The sequence below is a fragment of the Lissotriton vulgaris genome, chromosome 11, assembly GCF_964263255.1.
Source record: "Lissotriton vulgaris chromosome 11, aLisVul1.2, whole genome shotgun sequence".
Lineage (NCBI taxonomy): Eukaryota > Metazoa > Chordata > Amphibia > Caudata > Salamandridae > Lissotriton > Lissotriton vulgaris.
In genome coordinates this window covers 1,085,954,914-1,085,981,709 of record NC_141699.1, presented here as the reverse complement: position 1 = coordinate 1,085,981,709, position 26,796 = coordinate 1,085,954,914, and the positions used below count along the sequence as shown (strand labels likewise).

The following is a 26,796-nucleotide window of genomic DNA, read 5'->3' as shown; positions in this document are numbered from 1 at the left end:
AAAAGTGAAGAAGAAGAGAACCGAAGGGGTGAACTGTTAGGGGAATGTTTCAAGATGGAAAAATAAATCTAAACAAGACATGGAATGTGCATGGCATGTAATGTAATGTTAATAAAGTAGGACAAATTCTTTGTGAATTTACCAGTTCATCTAGATTTTTGACCCTTTCCTTTTACCTCCAACTCTAAATCAGGCACGTATTCTCTGACATGACGTTTAGGTCTGTATTTCCAGGGAGACCTCTGAATCCTGATCATCTGGTCATGTCCTGTGTAACCAATGTCATTTCCGCTGTGGTCTTTGGGCATCGTTTTTCCTTTGACGATGATGTTCTGCACCTCCTCATGGAATCAACGAAATCAGTGTCACCTTTCATGATGTCCTTCTGGGGCCAGGTAAGATATCCCCAATAACTTAAGAAGTGAGTATCCTAGTCTACACATCTGCTTCTCAGGTCGAAACAAAGCCCAGTAGCTAAGTAGTTGTGGAAATGCTGGACTGAGTGCTGTACAAACCATAAAAAGGAAATACAGCAGCTATAAATCCAAAAGGAAGGCATGTCACTGTCAAGATATAATAGAGCATAATATAAACAATATGACAATGTATTTTTTCTTTTAATAAACAAAGTTTTAGTTTTAAAACATTTAAAAATATATATATTTTTTAAATTGCAGGTACTCTAAGTGTTAAGAATAAGGTTAGGATTCGGGACTGAGATGGAATTGTGGCTATGGAAAAGCCAAGAATTAGTGTTAGAGTTGGCATTATAGTTAGAGGTAGAGTTAGAGTTAAGGAAAGAGTAGAGGTTGATGTTAGCGTTGGGGTTAAATATTGATGCTGTGGTATTCACATTATAGTGTTCTTGAGAATGAGTTCTTCATTATAGTTAAAGTAACTCAAAATTAAAAAAATGTGTTTGCTCTTTCTTGGTGTGAGGTAGTGTTCTTATGTCCTTTTTTCCATTCATCCTCTTCCGACTATTCTGATCTTTAAAAGAATGTGCTTCACACTAATAGGCCTCTGGTCTCCTATATGGGTATTCAAACAGCAAATCATTGGAGAACAAGCATTTACAATGCAATGGTCTCGGCATTATGAAAGGTAGAGCTATTGGCATTGCTCATGACATTTTTTTTCATTTTTTTTAAACATAAATAAATGGTATTGTCATTTACAATGGCAATAGGTGAACATTAGAGAGTACTAGAGAGTATTCGCGGACACAGAGCCGCGCACACAGACAGAGCCACGCACACAGACAGAGCCACGCACACAGACAGAGCCACGCACACACACAGACAGAGCCACTCACACACACACACAGAGCCACTCACACACACACACAGAGCCACTCACACACACACACACACAGAGCCACTCACACACACACACAGAGCCACTCACACACACACAGAGCCACTCACACACACACACACAGAGCCACTCACACACAGAGCCACTCACACACAGAGCCACTCACACACACACACAGAGCCACTCACACACACACACACACAAAGCCACTCACACACACACACTCACACACCCCCACTCACACACACCCACACACATACCCACACACACACACACACACACAGAGCCACTCACACACACAGAGCCACTCACACACACAGAGCCACTCGCACACACAGAGCCACTCACACACACACAGAGCCACTCACACACACACAGAGCCACTCACACACACACAGAGCCACTCACACCCAGACAGAGCCACTCACACACAGACAGAGCCACTCACAAACAGACAGAGCCACTCACACACAGACAGAGCCACTCACACACACAGACAGAGCCACTCACACACACATACAGAGCCACTCACACACACATACAGAGCCACTCACACACACATACAGAGCCACTCACACACACAGACAGAGCCACTCACACACAGACAGAGCCACTCACACACACAGACAGAGCCACTCACACACACAGACAGAGCCACTCACACACACAGACAGAGCCACTCACACACAGACAGAGCCACTCACACACACAGAGCCCCTCACACACACAGACAGAGCCCCTCACACACACAGACAGAGCCCCTCACACACACACAGAGCCACTCACACACACAGAGCCACTCACACACACAGACAGAGCCACTCACACACACAGACAGAGCCACTCACACACACAGACAGAGCCACTCACACACACAGACAGAGCCACTCACAGTGCTGCTCACTTTTCAGCAATATCGTCCAACATACCCTGCCTTTACCTATCATTTGTATCACAGGAATGCTCACAACAATTTACAACTCCTCTCAATTTTCAAAAAGGTACAGCTTTCTACTTTTGAATAAAAGGTCTGTGGCAAAGAAAGCGCCCACCCTGAATCAGAATGACGACTCCCTTTGATGCATCACAGCAAAACCAGTCCTGTCCTTTTCTGAGAATCACAGGCATATCACACTCCTCGGCATTACCACCCTCTGCAGAATCAAGGAAAAAGCTTGTAGCAGCACATTTTTAAGTGAAACAATAAGGGAACCCTGGGCTCTCTAGAGAAGGCATGTTTGACGTCTCTGACTCTTAGGAGCCAATTGTATGGGGGAACTACTGATTGTGTCTGAGAAAAGGCCTGGTGATCAGATATGTTGGACTGAGATGACGATCCCAACAGCAAATGTTGTGTTATCTATTTTTCCTATGGAAGATCTTGCTGTTTTCTTATGTTATCTCTGAAACTAATAAAATATGTTAAAAAAATGAGTGAACTGATATACACAACTTGCATGAATGATTCCAACCAGTGAGGCTTTACGATGTCCCATTAGTACTCTGTAATTGAGATTTCAATTTATGAAGCAGTTTTCCAGCTGTACATATTGCTATACATACATACAGTCAATCCATTTAGTTACATCATCTCTATTCCGAAGGCAACATACACACATGGGAAAAAAGCATGGGCACTTGGGAAACATACTACACAAAGTAAATTAGTGGTGAAAAACCGCATCTCCCTGAAGCATCAGACCCAATGCACTATTTAGTGCAGATCTGCAATCACTGACTCACCTCGTTATGTTTCCCATTTTTAGTAATACTGCTTCCCTGCAAAATCATCTTCTCCAGGACCACGAGAAGATGCAAGGCTTTACAGGTCCACCAAGAGGAAGCAGACAGCCTGCACAAACTTCTTTGACACGGTTAGCGGGAGGGGGGGCGGGAATGGAGACACGGACAGCGGGAGGGGGGGGAAAAGGAGACACGGACAGCGGGAGGGGGGGGGGGAAGGAGACACGGACAGCGGGGGGGAGCGGGAAAGGAGACACGGACAGCAGGGGGGTGGCCGGAAAGGAGACACGGACAGCGGGGGGGGGGCGGGAAAGGAGACACGGACAGCGGGGGGAGAGCGGGAAAGGAGACACGGACAGCGGGGGGTGGCCGGAAAGGAGACACGGACAGCGGGGGGGCGGGAAAGGAGACACGGACAGCGGGGGGCGGGAAAGGAGACACGGCTAGCGGGAGGGGGGGGCGGGAAAGGAGACACAGGGGACCCCGAGCAACGCCACTGTCGGCCGCATCAGCAGGTAATTTGTCTGGGGGTCTGGGCGGCCTTGCGTGCGGGGGGGGGGGGACACTGCCTCTCACTGATCCCTCACTCTGCCCGCTCTAACTGGCGGCGGTGCCGGTGTTAAGACCGGTGGAGCCCTTCTCCTCAGACCTGCTGTGCTGGTCCCGGGGCGGCTGGCTGAGGCCCTGGGGTCGGGCGGCGGGGCACTGGCACTGCGGGCGTGAGGTGCTGCTACTGGCGGTGCCGTGGCAGGGAGAGGCCGGCGGGGGGGGAGGAGGGGGCGGCGAGACCAGTGTGGAGGCCCCTCTCCTCGTAGCTTCGCTCATCTCACCTCTCTCCGGGGGGCTCGGGGTGAAGTCCATGGCGGTGGCAGCTGTTGCGGTGCTCCAGCACAATGCCCGCTGCTGCTGCTGCCGCCAGAATGAAGCTTCGGCTCCCAGTCCAGGCTCTAGCGCACAGCTTGCGATGGCAGAAGGGGCGGAAAAGACTGCAGCTGGGCTCTGAGGCGCTGGGCGGAAGCCCCATCCGCAGTTTGTGCCGGAGCATGTGCGCTGCATCACCGTACTCGGCGCCGGCTGGGCAACAATGGCGGCAACAAAGCTTAGGACATTTTCGGATTTGGGGGCGTGTTTTGCTGTGCTGAGTGACGGACAATGTCACTGTCTAAAGAACAGCAAAAATTACGCCCCCAAATCCGAAAAGGACGGGGCTACATCGGAGTGACGGATCTCTCCTCCAATGGCTGGCCTCCGTTTAGGAAGCCAGCCAATGGAGAAGAGACGGGGCAAGGAGGCGGGATCTACTGAGCTACTGAGAGACATTAATTCTCCGGACCGGAAGCTGCTTCGCAGCTTAACGGTCCCTCGACCTAAAAAGTAACTAGAAAGGTTAATTGTCTTAACAGGAGAGGTTCCTATCACCCCATCACTAAAGGTAGTTAGCCATTCTATATCACTGAGCCAGGATCCAAAGGCATTTATTATAAAGTTTTAATACATTGGTAGAAGCAGCATACAATACAGAAAGAGTAGAAATCCATAATTGTGGGGTTTATTCTAGTACAGAGAGTTCATTAGCAATGTTGAGCAATACAGAAAATGTGTAACATTAATACAGCTTCAATAGGAGTATTGAAGAGGTCAAAGAGCGATCAAGGTTAGTTACAAATAATAGTTAATAATTATTAGTAGAAATATTGTGGAGACTAAGTGGCCCATTAGGATGTCGGGCGGATCGCTCCCGCCAGGCCGGCGGTAGCCCCTGGCAGGGGCGATACGCCCGCCATCCTACCCGGAATGACCCCCCACCACATTAGTATGGCTGGGGGGTCTGCGGCGGACAGAAAGACCGTCTGCCAAAAGGATTTATATGGTGGCGGTGTCTATCAGACACCGCCAGCCACATTACAATGGGCTTTTTCAGATCCCTTTTCATGGCGGCAATGCCGCCACGGAAAGGCATGCAGAGTCTGCTTTGGGGGCCCGATGCAGGCCCCCATGGACTCCTTAGGGGGTGGGGGGTGCACATGGGGGGTACCTATGGTACCCCCCAGCAGTTCAATGCACAGCAAGGCAGGCACCGCGCGGGAAGGTGGCTGCTCTTGAGGGCACTTAACTACCACTTATTCCATTGTGAGGTGACATTGTGCCTTCCAGAAACAGTCACCCTTATCTCAGACAGCAGAAGCCTCGGATCTGGGTTATAGTAAGCATCCAGCCCTGAACAGCTTGCAAGAGCAACATCTTCCAATTGTGTCTGGCATGAATAGTGGTGTTCACCTGCCTGCTATCCTCCAACAACAAACCCTGACCAGAAGTGATGGTACATTGGTTCAGAGTACATATGCAGATAAACCACTGCATCTGCTTGTTGCCTAGGACAATATTAATTTTTACTAAATCTGTTTTTCCAGAAAGTTATAAATAAAAGCTGACATCAACATTTCATGGTTGTAGCACAGTCAAAGATAGTATAATCATGTAATACCATTCCTCTCCAGTAATAGTGACATTCGTTGTTGTCTAGGGAGCTATATATGGTTCCCTGTCTATTAATCTTCCATTTTGTTATTCACTGTTTATGAAATCTTTTTGTACTCAGAAGTTCCACCAACTTATCATACTTAGTCAATGGTTCAAATGACTGATATGGAAATACTGAACAAGAGATAATTTACCTTGAACCATAGTTTGACATTGAAAAAATGATTTAAAAGTGTCAGCTTCAATTATCAGGCTATCAATGCCATTAATATTTATCAACTTATCCATAGTCATTGATGAATATATGTAGGAACCTTTGATTATTCAGAATCAGTGTTTTTCATGTAATTTGTGATACAATGTATTTCCTAAAATATTTACTTCCAAATGTAACAAAACATCATCATGAGTTTTAGCTGTATCATTTTAAGCTATTGAGGTGAGCCAGAACAACACAAAAACAAAGTTGCTCGTTTGGACATATGAGATTTCCTGACATTGAGATGTTGGCAGAACCCTTTTCAGAGTGCCACAGGGCAAGCAGGGATTACTGGGCCCAACAAAGGTGGTTGGGCCGTTTACTCCTGATGTCCCAGTTCCCACCCTACTATGGATCCCGCTCAAATGGGTCAAGCGCTGGCTTCTGCAGCTGACTCTCAATTGGTAACTTAGCAAGAGCAGTAAAGTCTCCCTTGGATTGAAGTGTAGGTACAGATTAGTGAACACAACTCATAACTCAGCATTCACACAGCGCCCCAAATAAATCAATGTCCAGTCAAATACATATTTTGTATAAAATAAGTATTTTAATTCTAATTCTAATTCTACACATAAAAAACTATATGCCATTCAACAGAAATAACAGATTTCCCTTTAAACTAGGCACCCTAGTAGTTGTCAGGCCACCCTCCTGGGTTAATAAGTTCGAATATAATTGGTGTGCTGTTATGTCCCACTCACATGTGGAAACATCCAGGGAATGTAAACTACTGAGCCTTGGTTGCAGGGCTTCCCCCTCCTGGACTCAGTCAATAAGGTATAGTCCCTTGGAGTCAAGTAGGATTGCAAAAACTAAAGGCGGTATATCCCCCGGGGCATGGTAAGCCCAGTTCATGGTAGGCCCTAATTGGCAAAGTCAGGCTGCACAGGTTCACTTGCGCAGTTCTCTCCCTCCTGAGTTGGGCTTACCAGCATCCTGACGATCAGAGTTGCTCCAGCTCTAGCCACACACAGTAAGTCTTATTCTTCCTTCTTTGAGGATGGAGGCAGTCTCCTTGTTCCAGCTGGACTCCAAGGAGATCTCCTCAGACCTGCAGCCTCCTCGGACACAAAACCAACATTGTCTTAGTTGTAGCAGCAATTCGGGTCACAGACATGAACCAGACGTCTGGCTTCAGCTTTTCAAGTGTACCCCTACCCCCACAGCATACAGGGTCATTCCAACGGACCTCACGGTCTGGTCATGCTGGCCTCAGATTGCCTCCTCCCCAGCACCTCCTGGCACAAAGGGTTGCAGCAACATCCTGCACAACGACAATGGCCCAATCAATGCGATGCGATACAGCTTCTCGGCACACAGTGGTCCCTCCTGGCATATGGGGTTGCCACTTCAACAACGATGCACACAGGCAATGGCCTGATGGGTGCAGCACTGTCCTTTGTTCCCGGCAACCCCTCCTGGCATACAGGGTCTCCACAGTTTGCCAAAGCACACGTGTGACGGCCCGATTGGAGCAGCACAGTTGTTCACACACGGGGCCCCTCCTGCCATACGGGGTCAGCGAAGTTTACATGTGGCACATGGGCAAAGTCCTGATTGGTGTGGCCCAGTTCCTCACACCTCACTCAGTCCCATATGGCGGCGCTCCTCTCTGGATCTTGCTCCCTCCAACATGCTTTTCTCCCTCAAGGGTACACCAGTCTTGGCAAGCAGGCAGGTAATGCCGCTCCAGACACTTAAGAGACTTATGGCAATCTTTCAGGGGACATTTTCTGGGGCAGAGGGGGTGCTGCACTTCTCGCAGCACCACAAACACTTGTGAAATCTGTGGGTGGTGCCCCTGCCCTTCCTAGAGAACCCCTTGAAACCATAAAGAAATTTCAGGATTTTACAGGCATTTTGGCACCTGATGCTTGAATTTTTGATGAGTGGCTTTTGCATGCTTTTCTTTTTAATAATACATTTTTACGCCACTTTTTGAATTTCCATCTTTAAACCGATCACTCGGGCACCTGGGGCTGCCTTTGTTTTGGATTGCAGGGGAGCCCCAAAGCCTCTGCTGGTTGCGCTTGGGACTACCCGCCTGGGTGTCTCATGGGAACCATCTCTTTCACATGTACTCCCACCTGCTGGAGTTCAGCACGGACATGGCAGGCAGCTCCGCAGTTCCCACCATGACCAGGTCCTGTGTTGCCAGTCATGCCACCTCCCCTGAATGGGCACAGGAGTAGGAGATTGCCCAGCCTGGCTGGCTACTGGTCTTCTGTCCTGGGGGAATGGAGTCCTCAGGAACCATTACAATTGCATCAGATCCTGGGGGTAGCAGTCCCTGTGCTGTAGGTAACTCCATGCATGTCCCCTCCACATTAAAATGTAATAAAGATGGCCACACCAACCCCTGGGGACTTGGCGCTCCAAGAAGGTATGTTTGTAATTTGTAGCAGGGCACTACTCACTATGCTTCACTCAGTCCCACTGGGAGACTGCTTCTATTATGGATGTCTCTGTCCTCGTATGGCCTATTTTTGTCTCATTTTACTCTTGGTGGCAAGCTCTAGCCACTAGAAGTAGTTTCTTCCAGCCTCCTGGCCTTTTAACTAGGCTTTTCTTCTTGCGTGCTTGGTTGCGTGCCTCAACTGCAGGCCTTGTGCTCTGTCTAGACTCCTGGCACCGGCCTGCGCCCAGGACATCCACCGCAGCCCCTTCTCACCTGCCTGCAGGCCCCATGGCATTGACCGTCTTGCATAGTACCTGTTGCTCAGCAGAGGAGTCAGTGGCCACACTCCTGATGGAGTTCACTCAGCTGCATGACCAGACCACAAAGGCTCCTGGGGAATCCTCCAGGGCCCCCAAGCAGGTCCATCAATCCCTCAACTTTCCTTCAGGGTGTATAAGGGGGCCAGCCTCAATAGCCCTGAAGTAACATTCCCAGTACCTTGGTGCCATCTGGAGACAAAGTCCTTCAGTCCATCCTTGCAGTGGTATCAGGTGCTTCTCCTTCAATCTGGGCTTTGCTTCACCATGGCGTACCAGGTTTAGTGAGTTCTCAAGTGACTCTCCCTTGTGCAAGGGTTTTTAAGAGGGGTGTAAAGTTCTGGAAAGAAAGTACCTCTGCCCAATCCTAGAGTGCCACATAACCAATCAAATAATCACTAAACCCCAACTGCAACGCGCCTGCTCAGTGTTCTGAGAGATTTAAAGATGGAGCCTTCAAATGGTCTATGGAAAAACCTTCCCCAAGAGCTTCAGCTACCTAAACCCCTCCAACCAAAACTTCAAAGCAGAGCCCTTCATGTGTTTAGCTTTAGAGGCCTAGTCTTCCTATTTTGTTTGTTAGCTTGCCCAGGCCAGCTGCAGTGTGAAGAGTTAATTAGCGTAAGCTGATTTCCTCCACGCCTTTTCCTTTTCCAGCAACTAAGCCTAGCACTGTCAAATAGCTCTTGTGTGGAAAGGTCTTTGATCATCCTGTAGGCCGGCAGAGTAATTAACATGGCCCAGTAGGGGGTGAGTGGGAAAGAAAGGCCTGGAATCTCCTTTAGAGCTGAGCCAGGGAAATATGGCAAACGCCTAAGTGCCATAAGGAGTGCCAATACATTCAAGACGGCTTTTGTTCCTGTAAGGGTTAAGGGGTAGGCGTCAATATATCAGAATATGAACAGATACACTCCCAAACCCCACAAATTCAAAGTATTAATATCAAATCAGTGCAAGAAAAAGGCAATAATCTGCCTAAATATGTATTATTTTCACATATTTTTCAGTTATCTAAGGAGTTGTCGATATATTGGACACCTAAACAAGTAGATTTAACAATAGATTTACATTGCACAAAAACGGTTAACAATAAAAATATTACCACAATAGAAAGACACTCACAAATCAACAAATAACATAAATAAACATATCTCAGAATAAGAGAGAAGGACCCACCATCCAAAGGGAGGGGTTCCACAGAAGTCCAAAGTCATAAAAGAAACCCCTTTGGATGAATGCACACTTTACACAACATTCATACACATACCGCCTCTCAATAGTGGGCCATACGCTGATTGCCGGAGGTATTTCTCCCCGCACGGACTCGACAATAGGAGACAGATCTCTTCCGATAATTTACGTTCTATTGAGCCCGGTAGACAGTTGCATATTGTGCACGGGTGTGAACTGATACAATCCCTGTGTGGGACACGTTAAGAAAATACAGATCTAATGTGCACAGGCAAATCCGTTGCATTTTATGAACAGGGGGTAATTGAATATAAACCCTGTGAGGGACTAGTTTAATCTTTACCTGCGGAGTTACTGAGGAGTGTATGGTGGCTAAGACTAAACCATAACAGAGTACATTGAAAAACTCAGATATGGAGGATGTGATATAAACTAGAGATGGTCGATAAGCACCCAGTAATCGCTAGACACGATAATAAGGTCTGAATCTGCTTAAAGGAATTGGCGAGTTTGAGTACCTGCTGGCAGTGTTTTCTCTGAGTTCCCGCAGGCATTGCTTTCTGGAGACTGCCGTGTGCCCAGATTCTACAGATGTTTACTTTGATTGGGACTTTTTGATAAACTTTCCTGAAGAAGGTTTTGGCCAAAAATTAGCGCCCACCGAAACGCGTCGATGCTTTTAGAAGAAAACCACGTAAAATCTGTGGTGACAATTGTCTCAAATTACAGCATTTTCACTAATCAATTATAGCTGTTACAGTTTATTCTTTTATGATTTAATGGTTTTCTTTGGAAATAGGAATTCGTTTTTCCTTTTTATGTTCCCAATTTTTTTGTATATTAATGTGTTTTGTGTATATAAATTTATATTTGAAAATATCCGGTGCCAGCAACTCTCAGAAACGGCAGGAACAACCAACAACACAGTGGGACAGAGTGAATCCGAATGGAGTTCTGAAATTGAGTCGGATTTGGAAAGCAATGCTAGTGGCAACCCAAGGCGTAAGGCACCAACTCCAGTGCAAGAGTTTTCTTTTTTACGCATGGAACGAATGATGAGCTTGCATCCACGGCCACAGCGCCAGGAATGGACAAAAGGAAAGCAACAAAATCCAATCCCACAAAGAGCAGACGCAGAAAGAACAGACGCTGTGGACACCACAGGGATAAAAACAATAACGACAAAAAAACAATACAGGAGAAACAGACGCAGATAGTACAGCAAACAATGAACATTGACAACACAGTTATAAACCTATCTAACATGGAACTGAGCCAGAAAGAGAATGACATTTTATCTTTGGGACTAACCTATTGCACCAAGACAAATTTTGACTACGCACAGACCAGAATTGATTTGTTCCAATTTGTGCACAAATTAAAACTGCAAAAATATTTCATTAACAGCAAAAAGAAGAATGCAGAATCAAACTCAGAGAGCGAACCAGAATGTCCGTAACCACAACGGACATGAGCCTACTTAGAGACCTCATAACCCTGGACCCAGATGAGATGGCAAGCCAGATATCACCTGGGGAGGCAGCAACTAGGTCAGGACTAGACATATACCAATCGGTACACACGTCTTTTAAACCCAAATCCGTATTCATGCCTCTGCTACCCAAAGATGGCCTTGACTTATTCTCGGACAATGTGATCAGAGACCTTAAAAACCTGTCACTCAGCAGCACCCAAAAGTTAATTACCAAAAATCACAATCAGAGACTTGAGTATAACAACCTTATTGCCAAAATCAAAGCCCGACCTGACATTGTAGTGAGATGGTCAGACAAGGGTGGCAACATAGTTCTGTGGCCACTAACTATGTACAATGATGAAGCACAATCTCAACTACAGGATCACAACTGCTACAGCAGTATCAGCCCTACGAACATAACAGGAATAAAGGAAAGATATCATACTGAACTATACAGATGGAGAGGAACGGGGTTATTAGGCAAACCAGAGTTTGATTTCCTCAAAAAAGACTACCCGATCACCCCGCAATTGTATCTGATACCAAAAGTACATAACAATGCACAACAGCCTCCGGGGAGACCGATAATATCGGCCATAGGGAGCCTCTTCGAAAATACCAGCATATTTATTGACTCTTTTCTACAACCTTATGTTCGCGAATTACCTGCTTTCATCAAAGACACTGGAGATTTCCTTACCAAAATATAAGACTGTGACTGGAATGAGAACTATGTATTTATGACCCTAGACTTGCAATCGTTATACACAAGTATTAGACACACAGACGGGCTACGAGCCTTACAAGACTACCAACGAAAGAGACCTATTACATTACATCAACATACCTGTATGCTGTTGGAAATGACAGAATGGTGCCTCACTAATAACACATTCATTTTCAATAGATTACACTATAAAGAGATACAGGGGTCAGCCATGGGTATTTGCTTCTCCCCAGCTATGCTATTCTGCATATGGGCTGGTGGGAGGATCAAGTACTAAGGGTCACACAACAGCAGGCTATGGCTGAGAATGTAATCATTTACAACAGGTACATAGACGATATCTTCATTCTTTGGAAGGGGTCGTGTGAGAGCGCTTTGAAATTTGCGACAGAAATCAATAGTAACAGTTTGAATTTCACTTTTACCAGCACTATCAGTCCCACTTCCATTTAATTTCTAGACCTTGAATTGTTTGTGGCAAACAACAAAATACATACTCGCACATACAGAAAACCCACAGCGGGAAACGCAATATTACATGCCCAGAGCTTCCACCCTACCAAACTGAAACAGTCCATACCATATGCTGAATGTCTGAGAATGACCCATAATTGTAGCAGGGAAATTGATTTGAAAGAGTCAAAAGTGGAATTGTTCATGAGACTTAAAAACAGAGGTTACAACCCAGCCACACTTAACAATGCTGAGAAAAAGTGTGCAGTTAAGGACAGGAAAGATCTTCTTTTCCCGAAAAAAGACCAACACACACCTCCACTGAAAGTAGTCTCATCCTACACCCCTAGACTGATCGCAGGTTACAACAGCTACCATGCCAATTTACGTAAAATCCTGAACAGACATTGGCCATTGGTTCGGAATAACCCAATTGTAGGTCCCTTTTGTGACAAATGTCCATCACGCACTTTCAGTAAGGCGAAATCCATGAGAAGCGAACTAGTGTGCAATGCGCCGACCAATCTCAAAAGCACCACATGGTTGCAAGCTCAGAATGGATTCTACAGATGTTTCAAGTGCAAAGCCTGTAGACATGGAGTAAACACACAGTCCGTCAGGCTTCCTTTCAGGCACACACCTTACACCATCAGAGGCAGCTACTCATGTAAAACTGAGTATGCTGTATATGTGCTTGAATGCACTTGTGGAAGCAGGTTAGTTGGCAGCACGATACACCAGGCCCACGTAAGGGTATTACAACACCTCAGGGCAATTGCTAATAATGACCAGACGTACCATGTGGCGAGGCACATCAACTCAACACGCAGGAAATGCCAAAGATCTTACATTTTTGTAATAGACAGCATCCTTAAGAACATCAGGGGTGGAAATCGACTGTTGGCACTTAGAAGATTCGAGTCGAGGTACATTATCCTACTCGACTCGAAAATCCCAAACGGGTTGAATGCGGACGAGGCGCTCAATGTGCACCTCTAGCCCTCTGCCGCTTGGCCTGCATACTCTAACCCCCCTGTAAACATCTAGATCTCACTCATGATCATATAATTTAGTTTAATTAAGTTTGACACTATGAACACATAGGTTTTCTTCACACATCACATTTTTTGCACATTGTGAACACCTGTGGCATAGCACAGATATGTTGTACACAGACTCTGGGCAACCTAGGAGCAGCTGTGGTCAGGCATTCGGACTGAGTTTAAAAGAGTTTTAAACCCCCACCCACTGGGGTTGCTTCAGTATAACAGGTTCTTTCCACATAGGGATATATGGTATAGAAACACAAGTGCGTAATATGTTTAGGCACCAGCCTTTGGTATCCCAACAGTATACAGGGAGAGAACCTCGTGGTTGTTGAGGCAAAAACTTTTGGCCTTACACAGCCATACTTAAGCCTAACGCATACAAAACTTCCGCCACTACAGAAAAGGTGACACGGCAAGGTATTTCACGGATACCGATAATAATCCTCCGAGGTGTGCCGGACACATGACATATAGCCACAGGTTAGCACAGTAACATGCTAGATTTGACCAAACAGTTTGCTCACATAAGGAACAGACTCAGTAAACCTTGTTATATGTGTAAATAGTCATTGTAAATATTCACAAATTGCATTAATGTCACAATGTGTTTTCTTTTCTTTTCCACAAATCGGAAATGTACTATAGAGCATTTTTACAGATCGTATTAATCTAGGTACAGGCTTGTATTTAATGTTGAAGATATCGACATGCCAAAGTTTCAAAGAGTGAAAAGTTACAAACTCTTCTGTGTTGTTTAGAATGGTGTCATACGGTTGCCATGACGACCAAACTAGTTCTAGTGTGTCAGCTTTGGATATATATTAGTTCACCTGCTTTGAGATCAGATGTAGTGAGCAAGGTGGTTCTGTCCACTGAAACGCGTCTGAGCAGATAATTGTGGAATAAAGCAAATCTTACTTTGAAGTATCCACGGAGTCAGCGTCTTCTTTTTGATGCAAAATGGTTGGACTGGTGTTCGATGTTCGATATATGTATATATATATATATATATATAACGAAACTTCCCACCACACGTAGAAGGAACAGAGGCCAGAGGGGTAATCCAGGGAAAAACCACGTTTTTATTGGCAGCAAAGGCAATACTGGCAAATGCATTTCGGCTCCCCGCCTTCTTCAGTGCCTCATATTGCAGAGTCCCTCGCCAAAGTAGTCCAGTACCAGCACTTCACAATAAGTAGTCCCACAGCGCACCTCCCCCTTGCTGATTGTTCACACCTGTTGCCTGCCATGGAAAATGCCTGGACTCGAACTCCCAGCATGCAGTAATCTGATGCATCTGGGTTGGTGGTGTGGGGGATGTAAATGAATTTACAACGGGTTTGCTGGGGCTTTGCTGGTGGGTGACGCAGTGTTCTCCGAGTGCTCCCAACATCACCATGGTTCTCCCTGGGTCCCTCGTACCGCCACTACCTCTCGAGTCAGGTAAGCTGTGAAGGCAGGGACAGCCATACTGCGGCACGACGTCCTGGTGGAGGTAAAATACCTCGCTCCGCCTGCGCCTCCCAAAAACGAAAGGTGGACACCGGGCTTCTCGGTATCCCGAGCTTGCAAAATCCCTGCATATATGCAATATATTTTTGTATAGCATATTTTATCAATGTATATATTTATTTATTTATTTATATTCATTGAGAAAATATATAATGAAATTGGCAACCCATTCAAAACAAAACGTGATTTTAAAACAGTCATGACAATTGTGCATTACGCTATTATTTACAAAACTGCATTCATGCTGTAATGTTATGCAAACTTAAAATGCCAGTTAACTAATGAGGTTTTTATTTACAACTACAAGTCCCAGCATGCATTCTGGTCTAGTATTTCCTCTATTTCCACTAATCACAGAGGGGAGGTGAAAGCATCACACAAAAAACAATATAAAAACTGAAAGTGGACTATTTTGTTTGTTAATTGAGAAAGAATACAAGGGTATTCGAAACGCGTCTGACATCCTGAAATAAAGACCTGCATTTTCCACAATATTTTGGAGTCTGTATTTCGTCCTTTGGTTGTGTTCCGGCTGGGCACTACAGAGAGGTTCGGAGATATCCAGATATATATATATATATAGGTACGTCAGTACCGAAACGCGTAATGGCCGACTGAACAACAGCTTAATAAACCAGCAAATTTTATACTTACTTGGGTCTGTGCTCCACGTTTCTTTTCGAAAGGAGAGAGCGCTTGCATCTTGCTCGTGGGAGTGGAGTGGCGAAGATATATATATATATATATATATATATATATATATATATATATATATATATATATATATATATATATATATATATATATATATATATGTATGTGTGTTTTTTAAAACAAAGACTACACCGTGTTGTAGACTATATGGTCTAAAAAAAAAATTCTCTCAGTCCATGACTGGAAGTGTTATAACTGTATGTATTATGATAACTATGGTGTTTTTTAATCATGAATAAATTTGTATATTTTTCTAGATTTGTATTTCTTTGATTCATTCTTTTTTTGCTGCATCCCTCGTGTACATTGTTATCCTACTGTTGAGAGTCGGTTTGTGTATGAATGTTGTGTAAAGTGTGCATTTATCCAAAGGGGTTTCTTTTATGACTTTGATAAATGAACATATCACATGGAAGTTTCTACAGTGTCCATATTTACAACTCTGGTTGTGTTCAACAAAGACATAGAAGGTAGAGGTTCTTATACATTAATCACCAACTGACAATCCCTTTGATTGGAGATACCACCACCAGATCATTAGAGAGTTCATGTGTTTCTGTGTAGAGACACAGGCGCAGATGGATCTTTGACAATGTACAAGGGGGAGCAATGGCACACCTGTTACTCGAAATTTTTTCCAGTTTAGGGGAGAGAGAATCCATTTATGCGTGCAGACTGGTTTACATGCCTTGCCTCGGTGCATGTGCATGAAATCAAATCAAAACCTTTGCAGCAGAACTCTGGTGCAAAACCAATCGCACAGCTTCTAGAGAGCACATCACATCCTTATTTTAATTAAAGTTTGTTTTATTCAGTCGTTTTTCTCCACATGTAATCACACTTGTCTTGTTTAAACACGATGAAACAGTCCAAATGTTCTTTTTAGCTTCACATAAAATAGTTGTGCCAATCCAGGCTTCGTACTACTTCACGTTAAGAACATATAATTTATGACAACAGCTATAGTCATATTCCCAATGCATTTCGAGCCCCTTTTTTTTGGCCCTTCGTCAGGGGAAGCTGTTCAGATTAAAAAAGATAAGAAAAAGCCCATGTTAGTCCTCCATACAACAACGCTATCATGAATATTCCCCACAAGTCATTTAAACATTGTGAATTGTCAGTTTTCCTGATTTCACCCGATAAATAATAAACTAACCCCTAACCCTCAGTGTTTATTCTATAAACATGCATGGTTTACCGAACGCGATAACCTCCCCTACTCCTTCCTCGATGTAAAACCTGCCCATATATTCGCGTTACTAAGTAAACACTAAACACCCCATCTGTTTTAAAAAAACGTGTACCTCACACCCTTTGTTTCTAAAAATCAATGCTTTCCTCAAATCCTTTTACCTCGCGCCCCTCCTGTCCCTTCATCCAACAATTGCATTACCCTAGGTTCTCAAAAGAGCTCCGACCTACCTGCTTCTTATATATATATGTATGTGTGTTTTTTAAAACAAAGACTACACCGTGTTGTAGACTATATGGTCTAAAAAAAAAATTCTCTCAGTCCATGACTGGAAGTGTTATAACTGTATGTATTATGATAACTATGGTGTTTTTTAATCATGAATAAATTTGTATATTTTTCTAGATTTGTATTTCTTTGATTAATTCATTTTTTGCTGCATCCCTCGTGTCCATTGTTATCCTACTGTTGAGAGTCGGTTTGTGTATGAATGTTGCTTAAAGTGTGCATTTATCCAAAGGGGTTTCTTTTATGACTTTGATAAACAAACATATCACATGGAAGTTTCTACAGTGTCCATGTTTACAACTCTGGTTGTGTTCAACAAAGACATAGAAGGTAGAGGTTCTTATACATTAATCACCAACTGACAATCCCTTTGATTGGAGATACCACCACCAGATCATTAGAGAGTTCATGTGTTTCTGTGTAGAGACACAGGCGCAAATGGATCTTTACCAAGTGTTGAATTAGACATTCCTCCAATGTATTCAACTGTACACAAAATGAGTTGGCAAAGCAAAATAATATTTCTACTAACAGAGTTTAACAAGGATTCTCTCAGAGCAAATCTTCTATCTCATGGTTTGTCAGAGGGGGTAATCAACACCAAAACCCTTGCCTGCTAAGGTAATTTATAAGATTCCATGCAACAAAAAATCTATCTGTAGACTATAGTTCAAAGTAATAACAATCTATTCTTAAATGGTTAATGCATTTAACATATGCTCCCACAATCAATATGTCAGGCCTAGTGCATTGTTTGTAACTTTTAATAATATAGCTTTATCAGTGGATTGTCACCATGTACTGATCGTATGTTTTCCACAAAGCAACCATCCGGCTTACAGTCATAGAAGAAAACAAGTTACTTACCTGTAACTTTGGTTCCCCAGTATTGGTAACTTTCATAGATTCCCATGCTTTTGTATCATTCCCCGTCGTCGGAATGGGAGTCTCGGTAACAAAATAACATAGCAGTAGGTACAAAAGAGAAAGAAAAAGGCCTAGGCCTTGTTTCCTTTTGTAGCATATCCGTCTCTTTTTGTAAAAGATACCAAACTAAGCATCAGCCAATCAGAATAGCCTCACCCCATAGAACCCTCCTGAAGGAATCTCAGAGCCTCAGATTGTCGTAGCCGTTGTGTAACAGTCACCATATCTGCTGAAGACTGAGCTTTCCTCGGGGAGGTGGGTGGGCGCATGGGATTCTATGAAAGTTACCAATACTGGGGAACCAAAGTTACAGGTAAGTAACTTGTTTTCTTGCCCCAGTATTGGAACTTTCATAGATTCCCAAGCTTTTGTATCAGAGTAGCAGGCAGTAGCAATAAAACACATTTTGTGCCATAAACATACATTGCAATAGCCGCCATTACATGAAGACACAAAATGTGCAGAAAAAAGGAAGGTGGGATAGAAAGGAAAGCTCACCAATTAGTGGAAGAGGTTCCTCAGGACTGCCTGGCCCACGGCCGTGTCCTCCTGAGTCAAGGATTCCAAGCAGTAATGCTTTGTAAAGGTGTGCACGCTGCTCCAAGTCGCAGCCCTGCAAATGTCTCTGATGTGCACTCCCGCAAAGAGAGCTGTCGAAGAAGCCACTGATCTTGTGGAATGCGCTCTAATTCTGCTGGTCAGCGACTTACCCGCTGTCGAATGGCAATGGAGAATGGCACTGGAAATCCATCTTGCGATACTTTGTTTTGAAAGAGGGAGGCCCTTGTGAGGACCACCAAAAGCAATGAACAATTGGGAAGATTTACGGAATCCTTTGGTGCGATCCAAATAAAATTTTAAGCACCATTGTACATCCAGAGAATGCAGTGACCTCTCCGCTGGTGTGGAAGGGTGAGGAAAGAAAGATTTAAGAATAACTGGCTCATTTAAGTGAAAGTCCGAGGGCACCTTGGGTATGAACCTCGGGTTAGTTCTTAAGATTACTGTATTCCTTTAGCATTGGAGAAACGGTTCCTGAATTGTGAGAGCCTGCAACTCCCCAATGCGTCTTGCCGATGAGAGGGCAAGAAGGAGAGCCAATTTCCATGAAAGGAATTTCATGTCCGTTTGATGTATTGGTTCAAATGGGTCTTTCATGAGCTGTGTGAGGACCAAATTCAGTTTCCAAGTAGGAGGCGGAGGCCTCACCGGGGGATAGACACGGAACAATCCTTTAAGAAACTGTTTAATTATCTTAGAAGACCAAGGAGAAGGTCCAGACGCAGAACGTCTGTACCGGGAAATCTCTGCCAAGTGAACTTTTATGGATGAATGGGCAAGCCCAGTCTTAGCTAAGGACAAAAGATACGGCAGCAGTTGATGAGGTTGAGAAGAGAAAGGGTCAACACCTTCTTACCTGCACCAAATGCAAAATCTTTTCCATTTGAAACGGTAAGTCTTATTCGTGGAAGGAGCTCTAGCCTGGGAGAGAACTTCTCTTATTTCATTTGAGATGGGAAGGTTCATGAATTCTCGCTGCTCAGGAGCCATGCTGTCAGGTGCAATGAAGCTGGATCTGGATGCCAAATTTGCCCCCCGGACATTGTGAGAAGGTCCGGAATGGTTCGCAAGGGAAGAGGAGGAACAAGCGACAACAGATGGAGTTCCGTGAACCAGAACTGTCTCGGCCAAGCAGGGGCTATCAAGATCATCTTGCATGGCTCCACCTTGATCTTCCTGACAAGTCTTGGGATCATTGGAATGGGGGGAAAGGCATAAACAAATGTCCTTGACCAGGCTATCGAAAGTGCATTCCCCAGTGATCCCTGATGGTGAAGCCTGCTTGCATAAGACCGGCATTTCTTGTTGGTCGGCGTGGCAAATAGATCTATTGCAGGCTTGCCCCACTGTTGGAAAACCTTGTCCAGAACTCTCTGGTTTAGTTCCCACTCGTGACTGACAGAGGATAGCCTGCTTAGTCTGTCGGCATTTTCGTTTAAGATCCCTGCCAGATGTTCCGCCTGCAGTGAAATCCCGTGAAGAATCGCCCATTCCCAGATTTCTTGAGCTCCCTGAGATAACGGGAGAGGCCTGGTTCCTCCTTCCTTGTTTATGGTATGCATGGCCGTGGTGTTGTCCGTCCGGATGAGAACCTTCGAACCTCCTAGTCGAGGGAGAAAAGCTTGAAGAGCCAGCTTGATTGCCCTGAGTTCTAAGAGATTGATGTGAAGCAGATGGTTCTGAGGTGACCAATGTCCACTGACATGCAGATCCTGCAGTACTGCCCCCCAGCCGTCTAATGACGCATCCGTCGTCACAACCTGAGGAGACGGATCATTTACGAAGGATAGACCTTAGGACAAGTTCTCCTACCTTGTCCACCACAAGGCAGCTTTTCTCATTGCCGAGGTGATGGTCACTTTGTCGTCGAACGAACCGTGAATCTGTCTCCACTGGATGTCAGCTGCTCCTGAAGAGGACGCATCCTCAATCTGCAGTGTGGAATTAGAGGAATGCATGACAATATCACTCCTAGAAGAGATTTGTAACGGCGTACTGAAAGACACCTTCTTCTTCTTAAGGCTAGCGCCATGTTTGCAGTTTTTCCTGCCTCTCCAAGGTTGGGAAAGCTTCTTTGAGATTCGAGTCCAAGATGGCCCCCAGGAAGCTTGCAGTCCTGGACGGAACCAGACATTACTTCTCTTTGTTTAGAATGAGACCCAAATTCTGAAACAGGTTTGTACAAGCATCGACCGCTTCCCTCGCCACCTCCCTGGATGGAGCCTTCAGCAACCAGTCGTCCAGCTAAGGGAAGACTTGAAAGTGATTCCTCCGTAGAAATGCTGCCACTGGTGCCAGCACCTTTGTGAAGATTCTTGAGGCTGAGCGAAGACCGAAGGGTAAAACCCTGAATTGAAAGTGGCTCTTGGCTACTGTAAATCGTAGAAACCTTCTGTGTGCTGGGTGAATCGGTATGTGAAAGTGCGCATCTTCGAGATCGAGCGTGGCCATGAAATCCCCTGGATTGATGAGACGTAGTATGTCTTGAAGTGAGACCATCCGGAAAGATAGGGAGATGAGATAGGTGTGGAGCTCCCTGAGATCCAAAATGGGGCGCCATTTCTCTAGCATCTTCCTTATCAGGAATAACCTGGAATAGAATCCTTCTCCTCTTTGGGCCGAGGGAACCGGCTCTATAGCACCTTTCAGGAGCATCTGATGAACTTCGAGCCGCAGAAGATGCAGATGTTTCGATGGGATGGCGGCCGGGGGCTTGGATGGTGGGATTTGTGTAAATTCCAAAGTATCGCCCTTTCGAATGATGTTTAGCACCCAACGGTCTGATGTTATCTTGGACCAATTCTGAAGGTATTGAGACACCCTGCCTCCTACCGATGATCTTGCGGAGGTGGGCACAGTAGGAAGAGCCAGGAGGCTGCTATTGTCTCTTGGACGTTTCACGTCCTTGGCGAGTTTGCTTTCCTCTATTATTAGATCTTGCGAAATTCGAGGACTGGCCGTGTCTTTGCTGATAAGACTGGCGGTACTGTTGCGAACCTGAGCCATACAATGAGTACCGTTGCTGCTGGTAAGAGCCTCTGTACGTGGTACTCTTGCCTCTGGAACCTCTGAATGGAGCTTTACGGTACTGAAGCGTACCCAGAGACTTGGCTGTCTCAGTGTCTTTTTTAATATCCTGGAGAGTGTCATCTATAAACTTTCCAAATAATGCCTCTCCATCGAAAGGTAGATCTAGGATTTTATTCTGGATTTTGGGTCTGAACCAAGTCGCCTTGAGCCATCCCTGGAGACGAAGGACTGCAGCACCAGCCAATGAACGGAAAGCTGTTGTGGCGATGTCCAGGGCACAGTCTATAATTTCCATTGACGTTGCTTCCCCTTCTTGTAAAATCTTCTTCGCCTCTGTTTTTGATTCTGGAGGCAGTTGATCCAAATGTGGCGAAACGTCATACCATAGTTGGCGATCGTACCTGCTCAATATTGCTAAGGCATTTGCTGCCCGCACCAAAAGACTATTTTACAGAACAGAGGACCCTAGTAGTTAAGGATCTCAGGAATGATAGACATATACTAGATAGTATATATGACTTCTGTCCAGCCGGACAGATATTTTATTTTTCAATTTTTCATGTTAAGATTGTAAATATAATATTTATACAAAAGTGGGCACAGCCTGTGACCCACAAAGGACAAGACAAAACATGTGACAAAACAATTATGTAAAAGCGCACAAAAGCGGTCTGTACTATTAATCTGTTTTACAGACTAGAATTAGAACGTAGCAGCCCATTGTTTTACACAATACGTGAATTCAAACAAACATATGGTGCAATAAGGTCGACGGCGTTTCGATGCAATTACTAAATACATGCATCATCATCAGGACAAAAACTGGTGTGTCAAGTTTGTCTTGAGAGTTTTTTCAGTTACATTACCCCTATGGCAATTTACATAATGTTAAATAAACATATAAAGGAAAAAGGAAAAATGGGAGAAAAACATAAACAAAGAAATATTCATTAGAACTTGACTAGGCATAAGTACATTTTTCAGTCTATATAATCTGCCAGCAACGTTCTCAGTGCTGTGGTGAGGTGGTGAGAACTGTTCATATATAGACTTGGTGAGTTCTGGCACATGCTTGTGACCAGCCAGCAAGGAGAAAGTGACGATTTCCAGTGTCTTTCAGTATGAATTAAGGAGACGACGCAGTGAAAGGAATATGTGAATTTCGGCGCATTTAATTTTTCACATGCAGATAGAGGAACATTTGAATTTCGGGGCATTTGGTTTTGCACATGCTTGTAACCCTACGTATTGGGGAAGTGACAGGTTGCAGTGTGTTTCAGTATTTCTTGAAAAACGGCGCAGTGAAAAGGCAAGTGATTTGTTTAAAAACCAATAAGGTACGAGTTATTCCTAAGTTTTACCTCATAAGTGCATAATTGCAATCTTGGGGGTACTCGGGCTATCAAAAGCGATTTATATCTGTGGGGAGCCAAAAGCTATCCGTCAAATTATATCCGCGTATGAGAGAATTGTGATAAGTGCCCAAACAACAGAACTATATACTCACATCACCTTCGCCGGTCAGAGTATTGCGGGAAACTAAAAGAAGGGGATATGGTGATCAGCCGAGGGAATTACGGACAGAGTAGGGAGGCTGATTACCCACGCGGAACTTACTTGGAATAATTATTGTTCTCACAGCGGTTCAAAAATCCATATAAGGGGTTCTGGGGAGGCAATAAGTATGCATAAGATAAGGCGTTTAAGGGACCACCCTAGACACGAGTTCGTGGTGATTGGGAGCAATACTTACAGTTCGGGTCTGCTTGATTGCAGGACTGGTGGGTTCTGGCGGGGATCGCTGCCGGGCAACAGGAGGAACCTGATAGTTATAGTAAAGGGAGGACTAGAAACGGAAGTCCGGTGACTTTGGCGGCCATCTTAGAGTAGTAAATATGCTCAAAAGAGAACATAAATTCGTTAAACATTCTGTGTGCAGGGCATGTTTGCCCAAATAACGGCTCAGTAGGGCCGGTACGGTCAATGGTATCATTTATAAAAACGTTACCAATCGAGGTGAAAAAACCTGGTGGTGAAGGCGAAGAAGGACTTGGCTCGAAGCTATAGTGAATATGGCGGCCATCTTAGAATGGTAAAGGAAAGGTGACCCAAGTGAAGTGAAGTGCTCAGTGACCATCTAAGAATATACCTTAATATACATTCTGTGACAAGGACATATTTACAAAAATACTGGTTCAGTAAGGCTAGAACAGAAAATTGTATCAAAGCAAAGAGGTCCAATCCTCAACTCTGTTGAGCCCCTTTCGTATGCTGTCTGTTCTCAGGATCCAGTGCAGCTCCTCCTTGTTTAGAATTTGCGAAATGTCCACTCCTCTTGGGGGAGCTTTGACCTGTGTAATTACAGTCCATGTAAAGTCGTTCTCTGAGTGCCCTTTATCTTTGTAATGTTCTACCAGCGGTGCATTTGCAGTTTGACAGCGGATTCGGCTTCTATGTTGTCCAATCCGCAGCTTGATCTTCTGGCTGGTCTGTCCTATATAAATCATCATGCAAGGACAAACAATTGCATACACTTGCAGCTTTACGGTACTGAAGCGTACCCAGAGACTTGGCTGTCTCAGTGTCTTTTTTAATATCCTGGAGAGTGTCATCTATAAACTTTCCAAATAATGCCTCTCCATCGAAAGGTAGATCTAGGATTTTATTCTGGATTTTGGGTCTGAACCAAGTCGCCTTGAGCCATCCCTGGAGACGAAGGACTGCAGCACCAGCCAATGAACGGAAAGCTGTTGTGGCGATGTCCATGGCACAGTCTATAATTTCCATTGACGTTGCTTCCCCTTCTTGTAAAATCTTCTTCGCCTCTGTTTTTGATTCTGGAGGCAGTTGATCCAAATGTGGCGAAACGTCATACCATAGTTGGCGATCGTACCTGCTCAATATTGCTAAGGCATTTGCTGCCCGCACCAAAAGACTAGCCATTGAAGAGAACCTCTTCCCGAAGTTGTCTAACCTCCTACCTTCCTTATCTGGAGGAGTTGTCAAAGGAGCTGAAGGGTTGCATGACTTCCTTTGTGCCGTTTGTGAAATTGCCGAGTCCGGTTTTGGGTGTTCCGTCAAAGACGCCGGACCATCATCAGGTGCTTTATCATTTTTTTCAAGGCATGGTAGTACAGGGACCTTCGTCGCTGGATTCTTCATTGCTTTAAGGCCTTCATCCCAAACATGTTGGACAAGAGGGATAGATCTAGTAGTCTTTCTGTAAGGCTCTTTAAAGTCATATAAAAAACATTCGGTGGCAACAGAAGGCATTGGTAGCTTGAATCTGCCAGCCGCTCTCTCCATTAGCTTATGGAACCCCCCTATATCTGATGGCGGGGAGTCCACCGGATCCGGACATGGTGAAGCTGAAGCTGGGTCTGGGATGACATATTCGTCCCATTCCACACCTTGATCAGGTCTGCCATCAAAGTTTTGATCCTCATCCGAGGAATCATCATGAGTGTCCAGTGGTATCGAAGGTACCTGCGGAACCGGTGTCTGCGGCTGAGTTGTCACCTGAGCCGGCAATTCTGGAGAAACCACTGCAGGAGCCGCAGGGACAGGCAGGGTTTGCGTAGTCGGAACAGCAGCAGGCTGTGAACATCTAGATTTGTAATCCTGCAGCATGTTGTGGAGATCCTGCAAGAGAGAAGATGGTACAGACACCATGTCTTGCCACGAATACTGTTGTGGCTGGGCAGAATGATGATACCCACATTCCTGCTGGTACTCCCCTTCGGAATCCGTTTCCTGGCATTTAATCAGAAGCTGAGATGGACTGTTTGCATAACCATATGAGTTCTGATCGTCATCCTCTGATTCGTCATCTTCCTCCTCTAACAGCAAAGCTGGAGGCAAGGGGGTAACTCTCCTAGGAGACGTCATGTCAGGTGTAATTCGCCTCATAGAAATAGAAATTCTTTCAGTCGACGACAAAATCGTCGACGATCCCGTAGATGATGGAGCTGGTAATACTGCCGTCCTAGGCGTCGTTGACGGAGTAGACTTCCGCCATCGACGACGAGACCATCAACGCTCCTGCTGTCGTCGTTGTCAATGTTGTTGTCGTCGAAGCCCTCGACGCCGACACAGTTATCGTCACCACCGTCTACGAACTCTTCGTCGTCGCTGCCGTCATCGACATCTTTGTCGATGCCGCTGACACTGTCGTCGACGACGACAGTGTCGATTGTACCGTGGACAGGCCCGTCGACGGTACCATTTTAAGTTTAGGCTTCACCGCCTTCGTCGACGAAGCCTTCGTCGACGAAGCCTTTATCTGCGTCGTCGACGACTTGGAACTTCTGTCAGACTTCCCAGAAGACTGAGAAGAAGGTCTTTTGAAGGCTGGATCAGTCTTCATCCTAGAAGAAGGTGTAGATGGTCCTTACCTCTCCTTTTCACCATGGTGAGGAGATTCGACTGGACCCTGGCTCTCAGACTCTCTGGGGGTCTTTTTTGAGGCCTTAGATGGACGCTCCATAGAAGAACGGGAAACCCTACCCCTTTTGACTGACCTTCTTGTAGATGAGGCTGAAGAAGAGTCTTCACTGTCACTGGAGACTGTGTCCTTTCTGGACATTAACTTCTGGAGCCAGGTAAGAAGCCTACCCTCACGATCCCGGAAGGTCTTGGTAGAAAAAGTGCGGCAGATCTTGCAGTCCGCAGCCTTATGATCAGGATATAGGCAATAAATACAATCTTTATGCTTATCTTCAACAAACAATCTTTTCTTGCCACAAGTGGAACACAGCTTGAAAAGGGCCTTCTTATCAGACATCCTGGAATGGACAGCCAACAATTCTGAAGAGAAATCCTGAAGAATACTTCTGAAAAGAGTAGAGATTGAGCAGAGCTCAAAGGAGACGCCCTAAGCACAACGAGTAGAGATTGAGCAGAGCTCAAAGGAGACGCCCTAAGCACAACGTGCGGTAGAAAATCTGAGGCTCTGAGGTTCCTTCAGGAGGGTTCTATGGGGTGAGGCTCTTCTGACTGGCTGATGCTTGGTTTGGTCTCTTTTACAAAAAGAGGCGGATAGGCTACAAAAGGGAATGAGGCCTAGGCCTTTTTCTTTCTCTTTTGTACCTACTGCTATGTTATTTTGTTACTGAGACTCCCATTCCGACGACGGGGAATGATACAAAAGCATGGGAA

At 45.1% G+C, this 26,796-nt stretch overlaps 1 protein-coding gene across 2 annotated transcripts in view; it reads left to right on the top strand.

The window, feature by feature from the left end:
- Positions 1–26,796, top strand: part of LOC147684183 (cytochrome P450 2J2-like) — a 326,697-nt gene that overhangs the window by 141,339 nt on the left and 158,562 nt on the right. For both annotated transcript variants that reach the window (XM_086944596.1, XM_086944597.1), the window contains exon 4: positions 235–395. In XM_086944596.1, coding sequence (XP_086800722.1) covers positions 235–395 — 161 coding nt within the window. The remainder of the gene's footprint in view (positions 1–234; positions 396–26,796) is intronic.